Source organism: Salvia miltiorrhiza, chromosome 3 (genome assembly GCF_028751815.1).
Source record: "Salvia miltiorrhiza cultivar Shanhuang (shh) chromosome 3, IMPLAD_Smil_shh, whole genome shotgun sequence".
NCBI lineage: Eukaryota > Viridiplantae > Streptophyta > Magnoliopsida > Lamiales > Lamiaceae > Salvia > Salvia miltiorrhiza.
The window spans coordinates 50,714,814-50,733,997 of record NC_080389.1 but is presented as its reverse complement, the minus strand read 5'-3'; the positions used below and the strand labels follow the sequence as shown (position 1 = coordinate 50,733,997).

The 19,184-nt window shown below is 37.1% G+C and overlaps 1 protein-coding gene across 1 annotated transcript; it reads left to right on the top strand.

Moving 5' to 3' along the window:
- The first annotated feature begins 567 nt into the window (after positions 1-567).
- LOC131014178 (ethylene-response factor C3-like) lies at positions 568-1,812 on the top strand. Its single transcript, XM_057942071.1, has one exon. It carries the CDS (start codon positions 782-784, stop codon positions 1,454-1,456), a length of 675 nt encoding a protein of 224 aa, XP_057798054.1. The 5' UTR covers positions 568-781; the 3' UTR covers positions 1,457-1,812.
- The last annotated feature ends 17,372 nt before the right edge of the window (positions 1,813-19,184 follow it).

Below are 19,184 nucleotides of genomic sequence, written 5' to 3'. Positions count from 1 at the left end.
AAATTTTTGTTATCACTTTTTTTGCCATCCATCAAAGTGAATGCAGCCTAAAAGGATAAACTATAATGTTTGAACACATTTTTGTTTTGATTACGATCAACCCATTTTGACTCAATTACTTTTCTTCTAGCTACATTAATGTCTTTTATTTATGCATATGACCAACAAGAAAAAATAAATAAATGCATTAGCTTCTTTTCTTTTAAAGTTTTAATCCACTGAAAATTCTTCAACAAACCTGAAGCATAAGCTCAATTATCTAGATGCGTAGCTAATCAATTCTTTGACATTCTTATGCAGATGAGTCGAATTGATTAATTTCCATCAAACATGATATTACAACTGAAGATGGATATCTTTTGAGATAATTATAATGGTTCAAACAATTAGAAAGCTCCAAAAATAAAAATAAAAAATAAAAATGCAATAAAGAAAAGAAAAACGAGACGCCAGCAAATAGATCCTGAATTATATGGTGGGACCCGCGCCGCCGTGCGTCACGGCTATCGTGAGACTCACGTGACCCAATTACATTTCACCACCATTTTCATATTATTCCCTATGCAGTGCAAACCAAGTTATAACAAAAACATCCCCCCTTGTTTATTTTTAATTTTATATGTCACTTATACCTATGTCCAATTTAACCCCACCCTACTATATTACAAATAAATTTTCCCTATATTGTTTTCTCAAATAATCCATTTTTCGCAGGGTATATAAAGGCCCCAAAGTTCAAAAAGTATCGTCAAAGTTGTGAGGAGAAAAATCTTGTTAGCAAATGCAAACTCAAACTCAAACTCAAACACAGAGACAGATGATGGAGTCTTCATTCTTCCAATTCTCATTCCCCGACTCCCCTCATTCCCTCTCGTGGGAACACGACGACGGCGGCGTCTCCGGACTCCCTTTTAACGTTAACGACTCCGAGGAGATGCTCCTCTACGGCGTGCTAGCGCAAGGGGCCGCCGGCGGGGAGGCCGTGAAGGTGGAGGAGGAGGTGAGCTCCGAGAAGAGGGTGAAAGCGTACAGGGGGGTGCGGCGGCGGCCGTGGGGGAAGTTCGCGGCGGAGATAAGGGACTCCACTAGGAATGGCGTGAGGGTGTGGCTGGGGACGTTCGACAACGCGGAGGCGGCGGCGCTGGCGTACGACCAGGCGGCCTTCGCCATGAGGGGGTGCGCGGCGGTGCTGAATTTTCCGGTGGAGAGGGTGAAGGAGTCGCTGCAGGAGATGAAGTGCGGCGTGGAGGAAGGGTGCTCGCCGGTGATGGCGCTCAAGAGAAAGCATTCCATGAGGAAGAAGAGGAGTGTCAATAGGAAGATTATGCATTTAGACAAGGGAGGCAGCCATGATCACACCACTGTCGTCGTTTTGGAGGATTTGGGAGTTGAAATTTTGGAATCCCTTTTGAGTTGTTCATCTTCTTCCTCACCATCCTCATCACAAAGTTGGTGATTTTTCTTTTTCTTTTTCTTTTTTCTTTTTGGGTGTAAAATTAATTGTGTTTCTTCATCACTTTCTATAACTTCTCTCTCTCTCTCTCTCTTTCTTGTGAATTTCCCAAAAGAGAAGGGGAATCGATTATTAGGAAACAGTTTTCGTAATGGATCGATGTTAAATAATAACACACGAGATCATATCATCTATTTTAATTTTATTACTTCTTCTACCTATCATATCATTAGTTTATGTAATTTGTACAGAAGTGGGCGTTATAATGTGTAATCTTTTGATTTGTTACCAATGTATCCAATCATGCGTTGGTATTAGTACATGGAAAAGGTTTTATTCAATTAATTTGAGTGATTTTTGAATATTTTGATCCTTATCTCCTTTTATTTTTCTTCTTCTTTTTTGGTGAAATTGTTAAGAATGGAAGTAGCGTTCAATCCAATTGAGAGTGGGGTATTAAATTGTTTGGCTCATCTTAAGATTATCCTATTATTTATCTTGGCTTTAGAGTTGAAAGTGATGGGATACCCGAAAGTCAGCACCGCGATTGGTGTCTACTTATGAGCTACTGGTGTTATCATGTAAGATCACTGTGTAAAATAGTGATCTTACATTAAGACAAATAAATATAATTTAAAAGGTACAAAATAATAATTTATTTATAATTCAAAAGTATAAAATAATGATTTCTTTTTGTATACAGCATAAATCATTAGTCAAATTTTGTAATAAAATGATCTTTTATGAGGAGGTCCTCACGTAAGGATATGTGAATACCGCACTCAATTAGAATTAATAAATTCTGATTGAAATTGATAATTAAATTCTATATGAGTATGGTCTTCATGTGAGGACGTCCTCATCAAATATTTTATCTTTTATAATTATACAATCATTTATATAAATTAATAGTTCATGGAGAAATCAACAAAATGATCACTTGATCAGTCGTGATCATCTATATTTGTCAAATTTCATGTAAATATGGAGTTCAATTCATCATATAAAACTTGTGTTATCAACAAATTTATTAGTGTCATCTTCGTTTTCATTTTAATACTTTCTTGCTTAAAGAATATATATAACATTTTGTAAAATTAAAATATATGAAAATAAATAAGTATGAATGAACTTGCATTTGACACGAAAAATAACCTTTTCGATTACAATGAACTCCCTTTTATAAAAATCAATCAGAAAATAGTCATATCATAATTGCATTATGAGATGATTAACATGTGTTTTTTCTATGTTAATTCCTGTGATTTTAAGTATCATATAATTTATTATATAGAAAATGATTTACTATATATTTTTGCAGTAGACAAGACCACATAATAGTTTTAATTCATTTGTAATAAATAAAAAATGATACTCCCTCCGTCCCGCTATTTATGGCACGTTACTTTTCGGCACATCGAATGAATTAACAAAACAAAGAGAGAGTGGAGATGAATCTTATGAATAAAATTTCAAAATCAAAATACCAAGCAATTAAATTAACAATTCACGAAATTCACTAAGCAACAATAAAGATTCCAGAAATATATCCAGAACAAGAACGTAATCAAGAATGAGATTAAGAACAAGAATGAGATCCAGAACAAGAACGAAATCAACGAAACCCATAACAAAATCAATAGTTGTGTCGCCAAAGATAAAAAATCAACGAAGATCTAGAACAACGAAGCACACAACAACAAAACCCAGCACAAAATCAACGAAACCCACAAAAATAAATCTCCATGGATGACTGCTCACACACTCAGTCCGCTGCCATGCCGCTACTACATGCAAAATCTACAAGTGAAACATAACAATTTTATTTCAAAAACAACATTCATATCATAAGCCCAAACCAATTAATTCATCATCACAATGTTTGCTACAATCATCCCAAGCAAAACAAAAACATCAACCTAATCTCAATCCTTCAATTATTCAACAACAACAACAAAAACCAAAAATAATCAGAATCGAAACAAACAAAAGCAAACTAAAGATAGATGAGACAACTAATCCATCTTCCCCCTCTCTCCCAAACTTATTCCATACAAAGTGGAAATGAGTTTGGAGGAAAAGAGAAGGAGAAGTTGTCTCGAACTCACAACCGAGGTGGAGGTTTAGGCGGTGGCCATTTTTCATCAAATTTGCATGTTCCATCTATTGCCACTAGGGGTGAGCAAAAACCGAACCGACCGAAAAAACCGACCAAAAAATGGCCGAACCGATCGGTTTTCGGTCGGTTTTTCCGGCCTGGGCGGTCGGTTCGGCCCAAATTTTTTAGAAATTTCGGTTTGGTCGGCCGGTTCGGTTTTCTCGATTTTGGCCGGTCGAAAACCGAACCGACCGAACTATTTAGTTTACTAGGGTTTTTTTTTCTCCCACTAATTCTCCCTAACCTAATTCCTCTCCATTGCGCCGCACCCCACCCCACCCGCAGGCCCTCTGCCCTTCACCCCTACGGACAACCACCAGCCGAGCGCCGGCGAACCAGAACCCTAGCCCAGTCCGAGGCAGCGCCGAACAGCAGCCTGGAACTCGCAGCCGTCGCCGCGACCGCGATTCGCGAAGAACCCCAGCCCGCAGTCGTCGTCGCCGCGCCCAGCCCGCAGCTGTCGTCGCCGCGCCCAGCCCACAGCCGTCGTCGTCCACAGCACAGGTTAGTTTCGGAGCGGTGAGCCTTCCTCTGCACCGCCGCCTCACCTCCACACCTGAGCGAGCCGCGCCGCCGCCTCACCTCCAACTGTTGCTTCTCTGAGTGTGCCGCCGCTGCCAGTTCGGCTCGGCTCTATTCGGTCGGTCGAAAACCGATTATTTCCACGGTTCGGTGATCGGCCGGTTGGTCTTCGAACGTCGGTCGGCTCGGCCCATAAATCCTCCAAACCGTCGGCCCATCGGTTTGCGTTTTTTTGGTCGGTCGGCCGGCCGAACCGACCGATGCACAGCCCTAATTGCCACCCAAAAATATGGTTGCTTAGCAATCTTTGAGATATCCCGGGAGTTATGGTAATCTCGTTCACCATCTAAAGTACCATCACACTCAAACAATTCCTTATTAGACAAATCAAAATGAAAATTAAAAGATGAAGACAAATAAAAATGAAAGAAGCAAGTCTTCATAGAATCACTCGTGTCGAGGTAAGGATCGACCAAATTTATGACTTTAAATTCTTTGAAGCTTGTAAGGTCTTCATATTTTTGGAATTGTAGAGGTTTCATTGAAAATGTTGGGCTCTCGACTTCAAGGGATTTGAAAAATTGATCATCATCTCTCTTTTCTTCATACTCTTCTTCAACTTCTTAAGGCTCTTCACTTAGCATTGATATTGGTTCCTCATACAAGATTTCATTTTGTAGGCTAATGACCATGCACAAATCATCAATACGTTTTTGATTTTCCATAGTGGTAGCCAAAGACATTCTTTGCTCATCTAGCATAACCTCCGATTTTGCTACACTTTTTTCTATCCAAGCTTGTGTAACTATGAAGTATTGTAGGAGATCGTCCTTAGAATTCGATTTCTTCTCTTGATAGTATCGATTTTCCCTTGGAAGTCTTCTTGAGTTGAATAAGAATTTTTGATAATTTCAATTATTGAAATGGTCCTCATACTCCAATGGCGATTGCCACTCCATGGCATTGCATCCCATGTCATAATACTCACTATAGAAAGGTATTGGTTGGAAGGCTTCTTGGATATATGGTTGCCTACAATTTCTTTTGGCTTCTAAAACTTGCAACTTAAGTTGCATCACCGCCAATTGTAGTTGGAGTTGCTCAACCAACTCATTCCTTCCATCATCCATTTAATATTTTTGGTGCCGCTTTTCGGTTGTGTAATAATTTTTTTTTCATCACATTTGGACCTTGTGTTCATAAACTACCTACCAACCAACAAAAACAACGAGTCAAAACAACAACCTTAAGATATGTTGTGTATTAGAACTCATTTGTTACGAATTATTTTTGGGTTATGTTGAATGGTAGTTAGAACGTTTTATGTATTTGATACGAAATTTCAACAGGCCTTAGTATATTGTGTGTGAAACATGAGCATCTATCGAATTTGTTGCAACTGAGTTTTTTGGCTATGTCTTGAGGTCTCGAGGCCGTCGCCATCGGCAAAGTTGGTGAAGATGGTGGAGGTTTATGTGAAGAATAGTGATGATATACTACGTTTTATAAACTCAGTTGATGTTGCGCTACCCGTATACTTGTGGCGTAGCAAAAATAAATAGTGAACAAGTTTTCGGGGCCGTTGTCGGGGGCTTACTTCAGTTTTATTACTTATGATATTTTGAATCATTGTGCTTAACTAATTTAGACATTTTACTTGTTTTATTCTTGCTTTCAATCTTAAGGTTGTTGTTTTGACTCGTTGTTTTTGTTGGTTGGTAGGTAGTTTACGAACACAAGGTCCAAATGTGATGAAAAAAAAATTATTACACAACCGAAAAGCGGCACCAAAAATATTAAATGGATGATGGAAGGAATGAGTTGGTTGAGCAATTCCAACTACAATTGGCGGTGATGCAACTTAAGTTGCAAGTTTTAGAAGTCAAAAGAAATTGTAGGCAACCATATATCCAAGAAGCCTTTCAACCAATACCTTTTTATAGTGAGTATTATGACATGGGATGCAATGTCATGGAGTGGCAATCGCCATTGGAGTATGAGGACCATTTCAATAATTGAAATTATCAAAAATTCTTATTCAACTCAAGAAGACTTCCAAGGGAAAATCGATACTATCAAGAGAAGAAATCAAATTCTAAAGACGATCTCCTACAATACTTCATAGCTACACAAGCTTGGATAGAAAAAAGTATAGCAAAATCGGAGGTTATGCTAGATGAGCAAAGAAGGTCTTTGGCTACCACTATGGAAAATCAAAAACGTATTGATGATTTGTGCATGACCATTAGCCTACAAAATGGAACCTTGTATGAGGAACCAATGTCAATGCTAAGTGAAGAGCCTTAAGAAGTTGAAGAAGAGTATGAAGAAAAGAGAGATGATGATCAATTTTTCAAATCCCTTGAAGTCGAGAGCCCAACATTTTCAATGAAACCTCTACAATTCCAAAAATATGAAGACCTTGCAAGCTTCAAAGAATTTAAAGTCATAAATTTGGTCGATCCTTACCTCGACACGAGTGATTCTATGAAGACTTGCTTCTTTCACTTTTATTTGTCTTCATCTTTTAATTTTCATTTTGATTTGTCTAATAAGGAATTGTTTGAGTGTGATGGTACTTTAGATGGTGAACGAGATTACCATAACTCCCGGGATATCTCAAAGATTGCTAAGCAACCATATTTTTGGGTGGCAATAGATGGAACGTGCAAACTTCCTCACATTTTAATTCGTAACATGACTAATAAAATTCGTGCTAACTTCTTCACATTTCGCCTACACTCTGGAACCCTAGTTGCGCTGCCGTTCGTGAGTTCTAAATGAGAGAGTGTTTTAGATGATTTGTTTTTTGGTAGGTTGACATTTAAGAGAGATATAGAGATATTTGTATAAAAATCTTACCATATCCATGCTCGCTAGAATCGGAGAAAATAGTGAAAGTCAACAATAGCATATTACATTTTTAACCTTTGGGCGATTTTTGTTACGAATCATCCGTCAAAATATTACGAACCGTCCAATGTATTAAAAATTGATCCGGGCCGTTGATTTTAGATGGATGAATGGTAGGATTTTGTTCCTATTTTATACACTTAAGAGTGTTTTCATGGTAGCCCACCCCTATATAGACACACACACACACACACACACATATATATATATATATATATATATATATATATATATCAAAGCAATCAATCCATTACATCATCCATCTAGCCTAATCCCCAAATCAAAAAGGGATTTAGCCTAACATGCTCACAATCAAAATACCTAAATCAAAGAAATACATAAATTAAAGAGAGACTAGGACGTGACAAATCTATTTATGGGCTTTTTCCTTCTCTCCTCTTCAATGCTCTTCAATTTTGATAGTTGGAAGTAGTAATGGAGGCTAAGGTTAGGTTTTGGAGAATTGGGGGTGTTGGAATTGTGTGTGAGTGATCAATGATGGGTAGAATAAGGGAAAAGAGGTGTTTATGGTTGAATATCGCGACTGGGACCCACATGGGAGAAATCACGCTTTTTTCCCGCGCTCCTGGTAGTGGCCGCGGGTAGGGAACGTGTGCAAAAATGGGCAAGCCTGCGGTGGGGCCCGCGGCCCGGACCGCTGTGGCATACTGAACAGCGGGCTAGGGAGCCGCGGGGTCCTGGGCTCTTTGCGCAGTCTACTTCAGCTCAGTTCTCCCTCGTCTGATCTCCGATTTGATCGCCGTTTGCGCTCACGGTTTCCTCTCGAGATGTACCTCAACCTCATGTTTTCACAATTCTCTAATTTATCTTTATTTTTCCTGAAATCAAACCAAAACTACATCCAAGAATCAAATCTTCATAAAACTCAATATTAGGGCACAAACAAGCATTCACAAGCAAAAAATGAAGGGAAATGACAACAAATAATTTGAAATGGAGGTACGAAAACCATGTTTATCAATTGTCCATACTCTCGAAAAATATAATTCTCCATGGAACCTATACATATATACTCCCTCCATCCCCTAGAACTATTCGGCACTTTTGGTGACACGAATTTTAAGAAATATTAGTAGAGTGTGTGTGAGTAGAAGAAGGGTATTACTTTGTTTTGAGTTAAGTGATGTACAAAAATGAAAAGTAAATAATTTTAAGGTACATACTAAAATGACAAATTGCGCATATGTTTGGAGAGTAACATTTTTTTTTAAAAAAAAATTACCAAATAATTTAGAGGCTCTACTTGTTAATTAATATCTTATTAACCATAAAATCTTACCAATGATTAAAAAAAGAATCTTCATCTCATAGAAAACAAATTATTAAACCAGTCACATTTATCAGAATACAAATTTAATTAAACCATGAAACAATAAGTTTGACAAACAACTACTGATCCTTTTTGTAAAAAGAAAAAAAAGTTTGACAAACATCTATCGATCGTCTTTAAAAAAAAGGTTTTACAAACAACTAGCACGCAAATAATTATACTCAAAATCACTTAATTTGAAAAAAATTGAATTTTAACCGTTACAATTTAACATGTGAGCAATAAATCTTAATACTATTTAATATTTTAACTACGCCACGTGCAATAGGTAGAGAAACAAAATATTTTCTATCTTCGATGAATAAAATATTGAGGAAAAAGAACCTAGAATTGAAGTTGAAGTAAATTAGTTACGTAAAAAATGGGAGTAAAGATAAGATAGAAAAAAAGAGAGGAATTTAGGAAAGGTATAATTCTATTCCTATGTAGAAGCCCCACTTTCTAGAAAGCCACTACTGAGTTCAATGAATCTAGTGAATGCCTACATCTAAGTCTGAGAAGTTTATTTGTTTTTTAAAGCTCAAATATGAGAGTATTGATATTGATAAGGTCATCATCATTTCATAGAAAAGTCAAGTGGGTGCAGACCTTATTCCTAAACTGTCACGTGAAAAAATATTGAATTTGAAAAGATTCATGAAAAAAATGAAGCAATACTGCTCCACAATATCTTTCTACTTCACATCGCCAAAGCAGACATTTATAATTGAGTAGTGCATGTAACTATGATTACTACCAAGTACCAACCAACTCATGCAGGACACATGGTACATATTCCATATTCACAGTTTTAAATAATTAGCCTTAACATGAATTTACATGTCAACTTTTTGCGACGTTTGTTATTATTAGAAGCTTTCAATGCATCTCCCATTTAGCCTATCATAATCACGTATTAACATATCAATTTATACCGCATATATAACATATGCCACCAAATCAATACAAAAACAAAAATTTGTCAAATTATCAATAGTCGAGACATAGACGCACAACAGTGTTTTTAAATGTCGCATATTTATATTAGTGTATTTTCTTAAAACATCTTATAAATTTATGTTAGAAAAATGGGAGATAACAAAAGATTTTCTTTAGATCTCAGCTTTATTTTTTTATATAAAAAAAAATTCACCATTTCTCGTTCATTCTTTTCACACCAAAAAGGGATAATATTATTCCTCTATTTTTAGTGTGATAATATATATATTATCCCCAGCTAATTGAAGTGAAAATGACAAAATTTTCTTTTGTAGACGATGAGGGAAAGATGTTATCACACATTTTTAGGAGATTTAAAGAGAGAACGTTTAGTTATCATACTTTTTTTCGTGATAAATTTATCAATCAAATAAAACATACTTTAAGTTGTTTAAAAGTTAGTATAAGTAGGGATGTCAATCCAGCCCGAAACCCGTGGGCTGGCCAGATTAACCTGTCAATTCGAGAGGGTTAGGGTTGAAAATTTTCAACCCGACTAGCCCGTAACCGAATAATCCGGCACCCGATAGGGTCGGCCCGGCTAACTCGATGGGCAAGCTAGCCCGAAAACCCGAACACATAACATAAATTATTTAGATATAAAAATTAAAAAATGATAAAACATTATAAAGTCTCATAATTTCGCTTTTCTGTATTTTTGAGATGCTTTGATTTTATGAGTTCAAACTATTGTTGGATATTTTATTGTTTTTTCTTTAACAAAGTTGAATATTTTATTGTTGCCAACTTATTGTATATGTTATGTAATCTTGATTTTTTTTCTTCTTCAATATTTTATATTTTTTGCATTTCGTGCTTGCTAGTTGCTATATAATTTAGTGTGAATAGGGGAATCAAGTTGAAGCACCAAATATTATCAATGTTGAAGAAGAGTGTTACTCAAATGTTTAGACTTTATATTTATTTTTTAGATGCTTTGTTTCTTTAATTTCAAATTATTGTTGAATATTTTATTTTTATTTTTTTAATAAGTTGAATATTTTATTGTTATTAACTTATTTTATATGTTATGTAATCTTGAATATCTTATATTTTGCATTTCATGCTTTGCTATATAATTTATATATTTAATATCTATGTATATTTTATACATTATACATTAGATCATTAAGAATAATAAAAATACAAATGATAATTTTATTTTTACGCCTTTAACCTGATTAGCCCGATGGGCTAGCCCGATGGGCTAGCCCGATGGGCTAGCCCGAAACCCGAATGTTTAGGGTGAGGGTTGAAGATTTACAACCCGAAAAAATCTCCAGCCTGATTAGCCCGCACCCGATTAACCAGGAACCCGATAGGGCTAGCCCGAAAATCCGATGGGCTGGCCCGATTGACATCCCTAAGTATAAGGTACGTATTGAAAAGTGTTTGGCAAAGTAATATATCTCATAAACAACTTATAAGTTATAAAAATAAATTTGGACAATTTATAAGCTTAAGATCCCGACCTAGTTAACTTTTTTTTTTAATCATATAAGTAACAATCATTTTACAAAAATAACCTATTATAATTTGTAATCTTCAATATATACACATTCAATTTCAGCTCCCTTCAATTTTATGTCTAATTGTGTTTTTTTTCTTTCTAACTCATAATTCTCTCTTTAGTAGCATCTACAATGGAGAGTCTGATACGATTCTTGCCAGACCGTTCAAACGAACACGCAAGTGGAGGACTTAATAACGAACAATAGATAATGGAAGATCCCAAAACCTCTGAATCTAACCCACATAATGATATAGGCGATGGAGTCCCTATACCCCAACGTGATGTTGACGCAGCAACTCAATATCTCAATCATGGCTCTACTAGCCACATTCGTGCAACTCCCTCCATCAATAATCATGCTGCACACCTTGTCTTGAACAAGACATCTTGTGTGAAAGAGATTCTCTCGCTGCTCTCTCTCATCGAGTTGAGTTTGGGTACTCAAAACTCTCCTAGCTACCAACAACTGTCCAGCAGGTGTGAAAATCTCCTCAATCTCCTCTTCATAGTCGACCTTCTTCAAAACTGGCATATTCGTATCGGTCTCCTCACCATCAGTCACAACTTCGCCGTCATCTCTCATGATCATAAGTCTCCTATTCGGACACTCACTCATAATATGCTCGAATCCTTGACACTTGAAGCACTTCTTATCTCGATTTCGACCATCGAAAACTGTGGGATTTGCTGAATTTGAACCATCGGATCGGGACCTAAAGAACGGCTTCTTTTCATCTCTCGGCGGTGTTTTCTTCTCCCATTAGTTCCCTTTTGAAGAGGAACCACTAGAAACTGGTTGGGATTGTCTCCGATTGGACTGATTCTGTCTCTGGTTGTTGCTGTTGCTGCCTCTCCTCTTGAGTTGATTCTCTATCTTGATGGCCATGTGGACCATATCCTCCAACTCAACATAGTGCTGCAACTCCACCTTATCACGAATATCCTAATGTAAATGTGACATCCAAATCCAATTAAAATTTACATGCATATTTGTGCGGAAAAATCATGAATATAAATAAATATTTAATAAGAAAATCATGAAATAAATCTTTATTTAAAAAAAATAATTTACTCAAAATAACATCTTTAGACAAAGCTAAGTTTAAAATATTTGATCCGCCTTTCGACCATCCACGCGCCTTCGACTTTTAAAACCTGAAAATGTTAAATATGGGATGAGCATATAAAATACACTCAGTGTGGGATCATGCAATTATTGTCCAAGATAATAACACGGTAAACACATACGGTCACTTCATATATATCCTCAATATTCGCACTGTGGTAATCCAAGAACTATGAAGTCCTGGACCCTATTTACGGGCCCCTGGCGACATCCTCAAAATAAACCTCAAATCGCATTGTGGCAATCCAATGACTGTGAAGTCCTGGACCCTATTTACGGGCCCCTAGCGATATCCTCAAAATATATGTCATAATACATATGGTAAACACATATTATTAACATGGACAATAAATAATCACAACATGTATTTAAATAAATTCCACACCTGAAATTTGAACTTTAAAAATTACTTAAACAATTCAAACCAAAATTCACGTCATAATCTTTGCCGCGCCTCTTTTCTCAACACATGATCAAATACTTGCTTTCTTAATTGAATTATAATTTAATTCAATGTATTTTACTGCCAAATGATCTTGTATATATAGTGTGAAATTAAAGCCCTACGTGGACAACATATATATGTATAAATTTACCTAGGCTTCATGAGTCATTTTGTAGACTTGCCGTTTGAGGTTATTAGGCTAACTTACTATTTGTAATACATTACACGTATCATACCTTTTAGATATTTTATTAGCTTAGATTATTATCTTATGTAATTATATATAATATTGGGGTGTTATATATGCATCTTACGTATATCTATAACACATGTAATCATATTAAAATTATTATCCTTCAATTATAAATATAAATATCTACAAAACATAGATTTAGTATACGTATATATTATGTATATATATATGTATATATATCTATTATTCTACATATGGATTTAAAATTAGCACTCTCAGGTAAAATAAATAAATATATTTTTTTATAAGGCTAAAAAGTAAAAAAAAAATTAAATACAATTTGACTAGTCAAAAAGCTCGATAAACAAAATATTATTGAAAATTTCATAACTTGAATATTTAATACTAATTTACAAATAAAATTATAAAGGAAATAAATGGTTTTGGGCTGTGACAGTAAACCAGCTAGGAATCTCGCCATAGTAACTTCTTGTTCCTCCACAACATTGGCTCGATTAATGGCAACCTCCATCTCCTTGTAGTACTCATCCACGGTCCTACTACCTTACTTCAAATTCTGCAACTTGTTGAAAAGCTCTCGGTAGTAATGATTAGGCACAAATCGCTTCCTCATCACAACTTTCATCTCAAGCCAAGTCTGAATTGGTGGTTCACCGTTTCTTCTCCTACTCGTCACCATCTGATCCCACCAATCAAGTGCATAATCTGAGAACTCTATTGCAGCCAGCTTCACCTTCTTGAGCTCTGAATTGTTGTGGCAGTCAAACAGAAGCTCCATCTTTCTCTTTCATTCAAGATACAATTCTGGATCGTTTTTCTCTTGGAATGAGGAAATGTTCATCTTGATGTTGCCCAGATTGTTATCTTGCCAAGTCCTTCTGTCATCTCTCTGCCAGTCATCTTCCTCACCAAAATTTGTGTCCTCTTCCTCATTCTGATGAAACTGGAATCGACCTCCTCTACCACCACGGCCTCCTATGCCGCCTCGGCCTCCTTGATTGACATTGGACTGAGACTACTCAATCTGGTCAATCTTATCATGCATCCTCTCCAATTCTGATCTAAGAATCTTTCCCAATTCTGATTTAAGTCCATCATGAATTTCGTCTTTGGATCAATAGTAGGCTGATCCTCCAAATTGGAACCCTGTTCATGTTTCTTTGACATATTGACACAGAAACAATAAAAGGTTAGTAAAAAAAATAGAACCTCACCACCTCACGAGCACTCCTGTATCACTAAAAAATGAATCACTCAGCACTCGTGTATCACTCAAATCAATGGCTTTTTCCCTCTAATAATCTCACCACTCTTGCCTTTTTCCACTCAAAATTCTCCCTCAAGGAATCGAATTCCCTCAATCTACCAGTTGAATTCAACACCAACGAAAACAAACAAGACCACCAAAGAAACGTCCCACAAGATCACCGCACCAACAAAACTGACTCTAAGTGCTATACACTATCCAACGAAGACGAAACACACAAAGACACGGAAACTGAAAACTCAAAAATGTCCTGCACAGAAACGAGTTCAACACGTTCTAAACTACCCACGGAACTCAAAAAACATGAGATTTAACTGAAAAGTCAGAAAAACACGCAGAAATTACCCCAACAGACTCTACACGACCCAAGGAACCCAGAAAACACTATGAGATTTAATCGAAATTCAGAAAAAGTGTACACAAAAACTGTCCCAAAAGACTTTATACGACCCTAGGAATCAAAATAACAAACTTGCAGAAAAAGAATTTTCGAAAATTTCTATACTTTTTTTAACCCTAATCACAGGCTGTAGATTCTGTAAATATCAAGAGCCAAACGAAAATATGAAGTATGGATGTGTATGGGCGTATAAGATATATGTAAGATATAGAAATCTTAATACGGAAATCCTAAGATCAGACCACTAAACCCTAAGATCAGACCACGGACCACGGAATCCTAAGATATATGTATTGCGAAAATCCTAATAGGCGACACCCTATGACATAAGGAACGCGGAAACAAAAACATAAACCTAATCAAAATCGGAAAGAATTATGGAAAGACGCGGAAATCTTGAGCAGATAAGGTAGAATATGGAAAAACACATAAAACCCTTGTTAGGTCCGGGGGGTCTCGAATAGGTGTATGGGGGGGGGGAATACACCTATAGGCTATTTTTATGATAATCTACTGACCTCAATCAGAGGGATCTCAGTCAGAGATTAAAACGAAACTTTACACGCAAACTAAGACTCCTGTTTTACTGAAATCAGTTTTGACCAACAGGGTTGACGACTGATATTGAAAGCTCTTCAGTAATGAGTTATCAGTTAAGTTACTGGAACTTAACTGATTCAAATAAGGGCTTCAGTCGTGTTTGCAAAGATAGAGATGATATCGCTCTTCCTTACTATCAGAGGATAGTTCAGTCAGATTGATATCATACGCAGCGGAAATTAAACTTAGTTTCGCAATAGCCTCGGTGGAGCAAGTTGTTGGATTAAGGTTTCTCTTTGCTGTTAGTCAGTGTTCAGTTTTATCAATTGAAATAGCACAAGTATGAATGTAAAACTGAAAGCTGTAAATAACACAGAGACTTTTACGTGATTCGGAAAAACCCTTTCCTACATCCACGGCTGGTTGATCAGACCAACAATCCACTCCGCAAGTGCTTGCCTGGTGCACTGCAAATCGTACCCATGTGCTTGCCTGGTGCACACAACCGTAAACTGAAGATAACCCCTCTTCAGCACCTACACACCTCGCGTAGGATTTCCCTGCTAAGCACACCTCGTGCTCAGACTTTTCACTCAGAGTTCAGAGTACCTTCCTGAACTCCGAACCACTCAAACACTCTTATGGGGGAGAGGTTTAAACGAGTGCCAACTATACTTACAAAGAACAAGTTCTTTGAAGCAAGTTTGACCTTTGGCTTCTGGGTAAACAGATATATGCCTAGGGTCTAAGAGAATGTATGTAATCAGCAATGACTGATTTTGGCTTTGGAATTCTTTTCTTCGATTCAAGCTTTGGGCGGTTAAGCTTTAGGCTGAGTAGCTATTTCGGCAGAGCTTCAGCTTATGTTGTTGAATCGGTGAAGATTGAAGTGATCCTCGAGCGCTATTTGTAGGAGAACTCTTGAATAGATCCGTTGGCGTAAATCGTCCTCAAGATTTCTTCCGTTGGAGAGCAATTCGAATTTGGGCTGAGGCTTCAATCTTCGAGGTTCCTTGTCTGTGTGGAAACGGCTCTCTTTGATGGACAGGAGATGTGACATCTCTGAAAAGTAACCACCAGATAGGAATGACCTCTGCAGAGATAAGATATTCTGAGATCTCTGCATTTAATGCGGTTGTACTTGTGCGTACGTGGCTTCCTCTGAACGTTGGAAGATCAGTCCTAGGAGGAATGTTCAACTGATACTTGACTTTAGTATCAGTCCTTTGCGCGCATTAAACAATCAGTCTTCAACTGATTCTTCAACTGATACAGGCGATGGAGTCCCTATACCCCAACGTGATGTCGACGCATCAACTCGGGGATGATGAATGACACCCGATGAAGGTTGGTTGACTCGCCGTTACGTCGATAGATGAATTCGTCTTGGAATTTCAAGAGGAATTCGAAAACTCTCAAGAGAGAATAAAACTCACAATTTTGATAAATAATAGGTTCAAATTCGGCCAATACATAAAAGCCATATATATAGGCAAAAACTAAACCTAATCTAATAAGGAAACAACTTAAAATAAACCCTAATAAGCCAAACAAGGCCCTTATTCCCTAATTTTCGAAAATAACCCAATAAGCTAAACTATCGGGCTCTAAAATAACAAGACTGAAAATAAAATAAATAAAGTCATCCAACTTCGGCCCAAATGCACATAATCAATCGTGGGCTATCCAATGCGCCAACTCCACCATCTCCAGTTGGCTTCTTCACCAATTCTTGCACTAACGACGAATCTTGGGCTGCATCATAGTCTCTTTGAGACTCTATAGAGATGGGGCTTAGAGCCATCTCTTCGACAATGAGGGCTCTATAGAGGGACTCTACAGATTTTAACTTCATTTTTTAAAATTGAATTCTAAAATTAAAATAAATATCGAATTTTAAAATAAAAAATTTAATTAAAAAATTACAATAATTAAAATTAAAAAAATTAGAAACTTGAAAATGACAATTAAAACTAGAGGTTTCCTCCTTGACGTTTCACGATCTCCTCACACATTGTCTTATGCATGATTAATTGAGTCGGTCCCATTTGCAAAGTGTCGAGGGAAATAATTCAGGCATCGGCTATGTCGTGCTTTTTTTCTTCATATCGTCGAGCTTCTCGGCGACTTTTTTCATTATATTGACGCACTTTTCCTTGTCCGAGGCCACCGATGGCGACTCAATCTTTTAACCTTTTCCTTTGTCCCGTTTGGCCGCCTTTTGACCTATAAACCTAGTCGCCACGCTCGGATCGGAGAATATCATCGTATAACCCCCTCAGAGGTATTATTTGCGCGCTTCGTCTAATGGACGTCGTCGCCGATGAAGGCGAATCATTGAGATTTGCGGGTAATACATCACGCCCCGAAGTATTTGATAATGAGTCTCGGTGTTGGTTTGATATATTTCTTGGGCTTGTTTGAATGATTTGGTCATACTCATGCCGCTCCACCAATTGCTTCGACATTTTTTGTAAACCGACTCCCAAACCTTCATGTCCTTTTGCACACGTTGGAAGTGCAACTTTATTAGTTTTTTGTTGCGTGCTGGAGTGCCAGAAGGATGAGATTTGTTGAAGCGCCTCGTGATTTCTCGCATAGACGAGTGCTTTTTCGATTGGTACCCTTAACAGCGTTGACGGTCGCCCCGACCCATAGTGAGCAAATTAGCTCGATTTTGGCGAGGTGTATCCGGCGCGTGACTTCATCGTCTTCGGGAGCGCATAAATCTCAGCGACTTTGTCATCTTTAACGAATTGAGTTTTGTTCAAGTTGATAACCTCAAGACCTTGAAGGGTTGGTTTCGTTCAAGATGGTAGCCTTAAGACCTTGAGGGTTGAATGTCTTGGAGGCTTGAGAAAAAAAGGAGAAAAATCGAGAGGATGAGAATTTGGAATCAATGGCGAATTTGGTTAGTTGAAAAACCAATTGTTGAAGTTACGTTCTATTTTTTTCAAAAAAAAAAAAAGAACAAGAACGAAACTTAAATTGGATGAAGGAGAAGAAGAAATGAAAAATAGATTTAGATATGATATATAAAAAAATGAATAACAGTAGGAGTTATTTATAAGATAAATCTATATAATATATAAAATATGAGTTCAACGTAAATTTTTTCTCACCAAAATTTCTCTCTCCTTGATGAGTCCGGATTTGGTGGGCGATTTCAGAGAGATTTACCCATTGTGCGTTGAATGTGAGTTGAGAGCAATTAGCAAAGAAAATAAGAACTGTTGTATTGAGAATCACGTGAGTTACATGGGAGTACAATTGTTCTATTTATAGAGATAAACAGGGGCAAAACGGTAAAATTAGGGTCGCAGCCCTGCCCTACATTAAGTGAGGCAAGACCCTAAGAACGCCCCAAGGCAGCCCTGCCTCGTACTTCTTCTTCCCAGGTAACAGTCGTTGCTCCTTATCTCGGTCGATGTCAGCCCTGCCGTTTTGGATTCAGCCCTGCCATTTTGGATGCAGCGCTGCCCTCATGCTGTTGCAGAGTTAGTATGGTCATGTTCCTGACAGCTTTATTACGCGCTTTTCCCTCGGAGCCTCTGAGTTGACTGGTTCTCACCGTCCCAAGGTCTGGGCTGAGTGTTCCGGGCTGGGCTGATGCATATTTTACTCCTCATCACTCCTCACTTTTCTTTTTGTATTTTAATTCTCTTTAAAAATCATGAACTTAGATTCATAAAAAAATATTGAGTTAAGTACCAAATTCCTCCCTATCGATGGCGTCCCTATCGCGTACAGGACCCTATAGTCAAGGTAAAAGCTGTTTACTACCTCAACGTGACAAAATCGCACCAATTACCCCCCCCCCTCCCCCGATAGGGGGAATTTGGTACTTAACCATTTCTAACGGTGCTAACCGCCGTTAAAACGCAGGGGGTATTTGGTGCGATTTTGCCACGTTGAGGTAGTAAACAACTCTTACCCTGACTATAGGGTCCTATACGCGATAGGGACGCCATCGCTAGGGGAAAATTTGGTACTTAACCCAAAAATATTCAATATGGATGTTAAATTAAAGATGATGACAAGATCTTTAATTTGATATAAAAATTATAAAAAAAATAAATTTAAAATAAATAAGTTATTATCGTTTAAAGTCACAAAATTATTTTTTTTTCTCTCTTCTCTCTCATCTATCCTCTTCTCTCTCCTATCTTCTTTCTTTAAATGCTACGGTTCTTCATTTTTTTTTCTATTTCATTCATTTTTCTATTTTTATTTTATTTTATTTTTTTGTTAGTAATAATTTTTAATATTTTCTATTTATATTTTTTTCTATTATAAAAATTTAA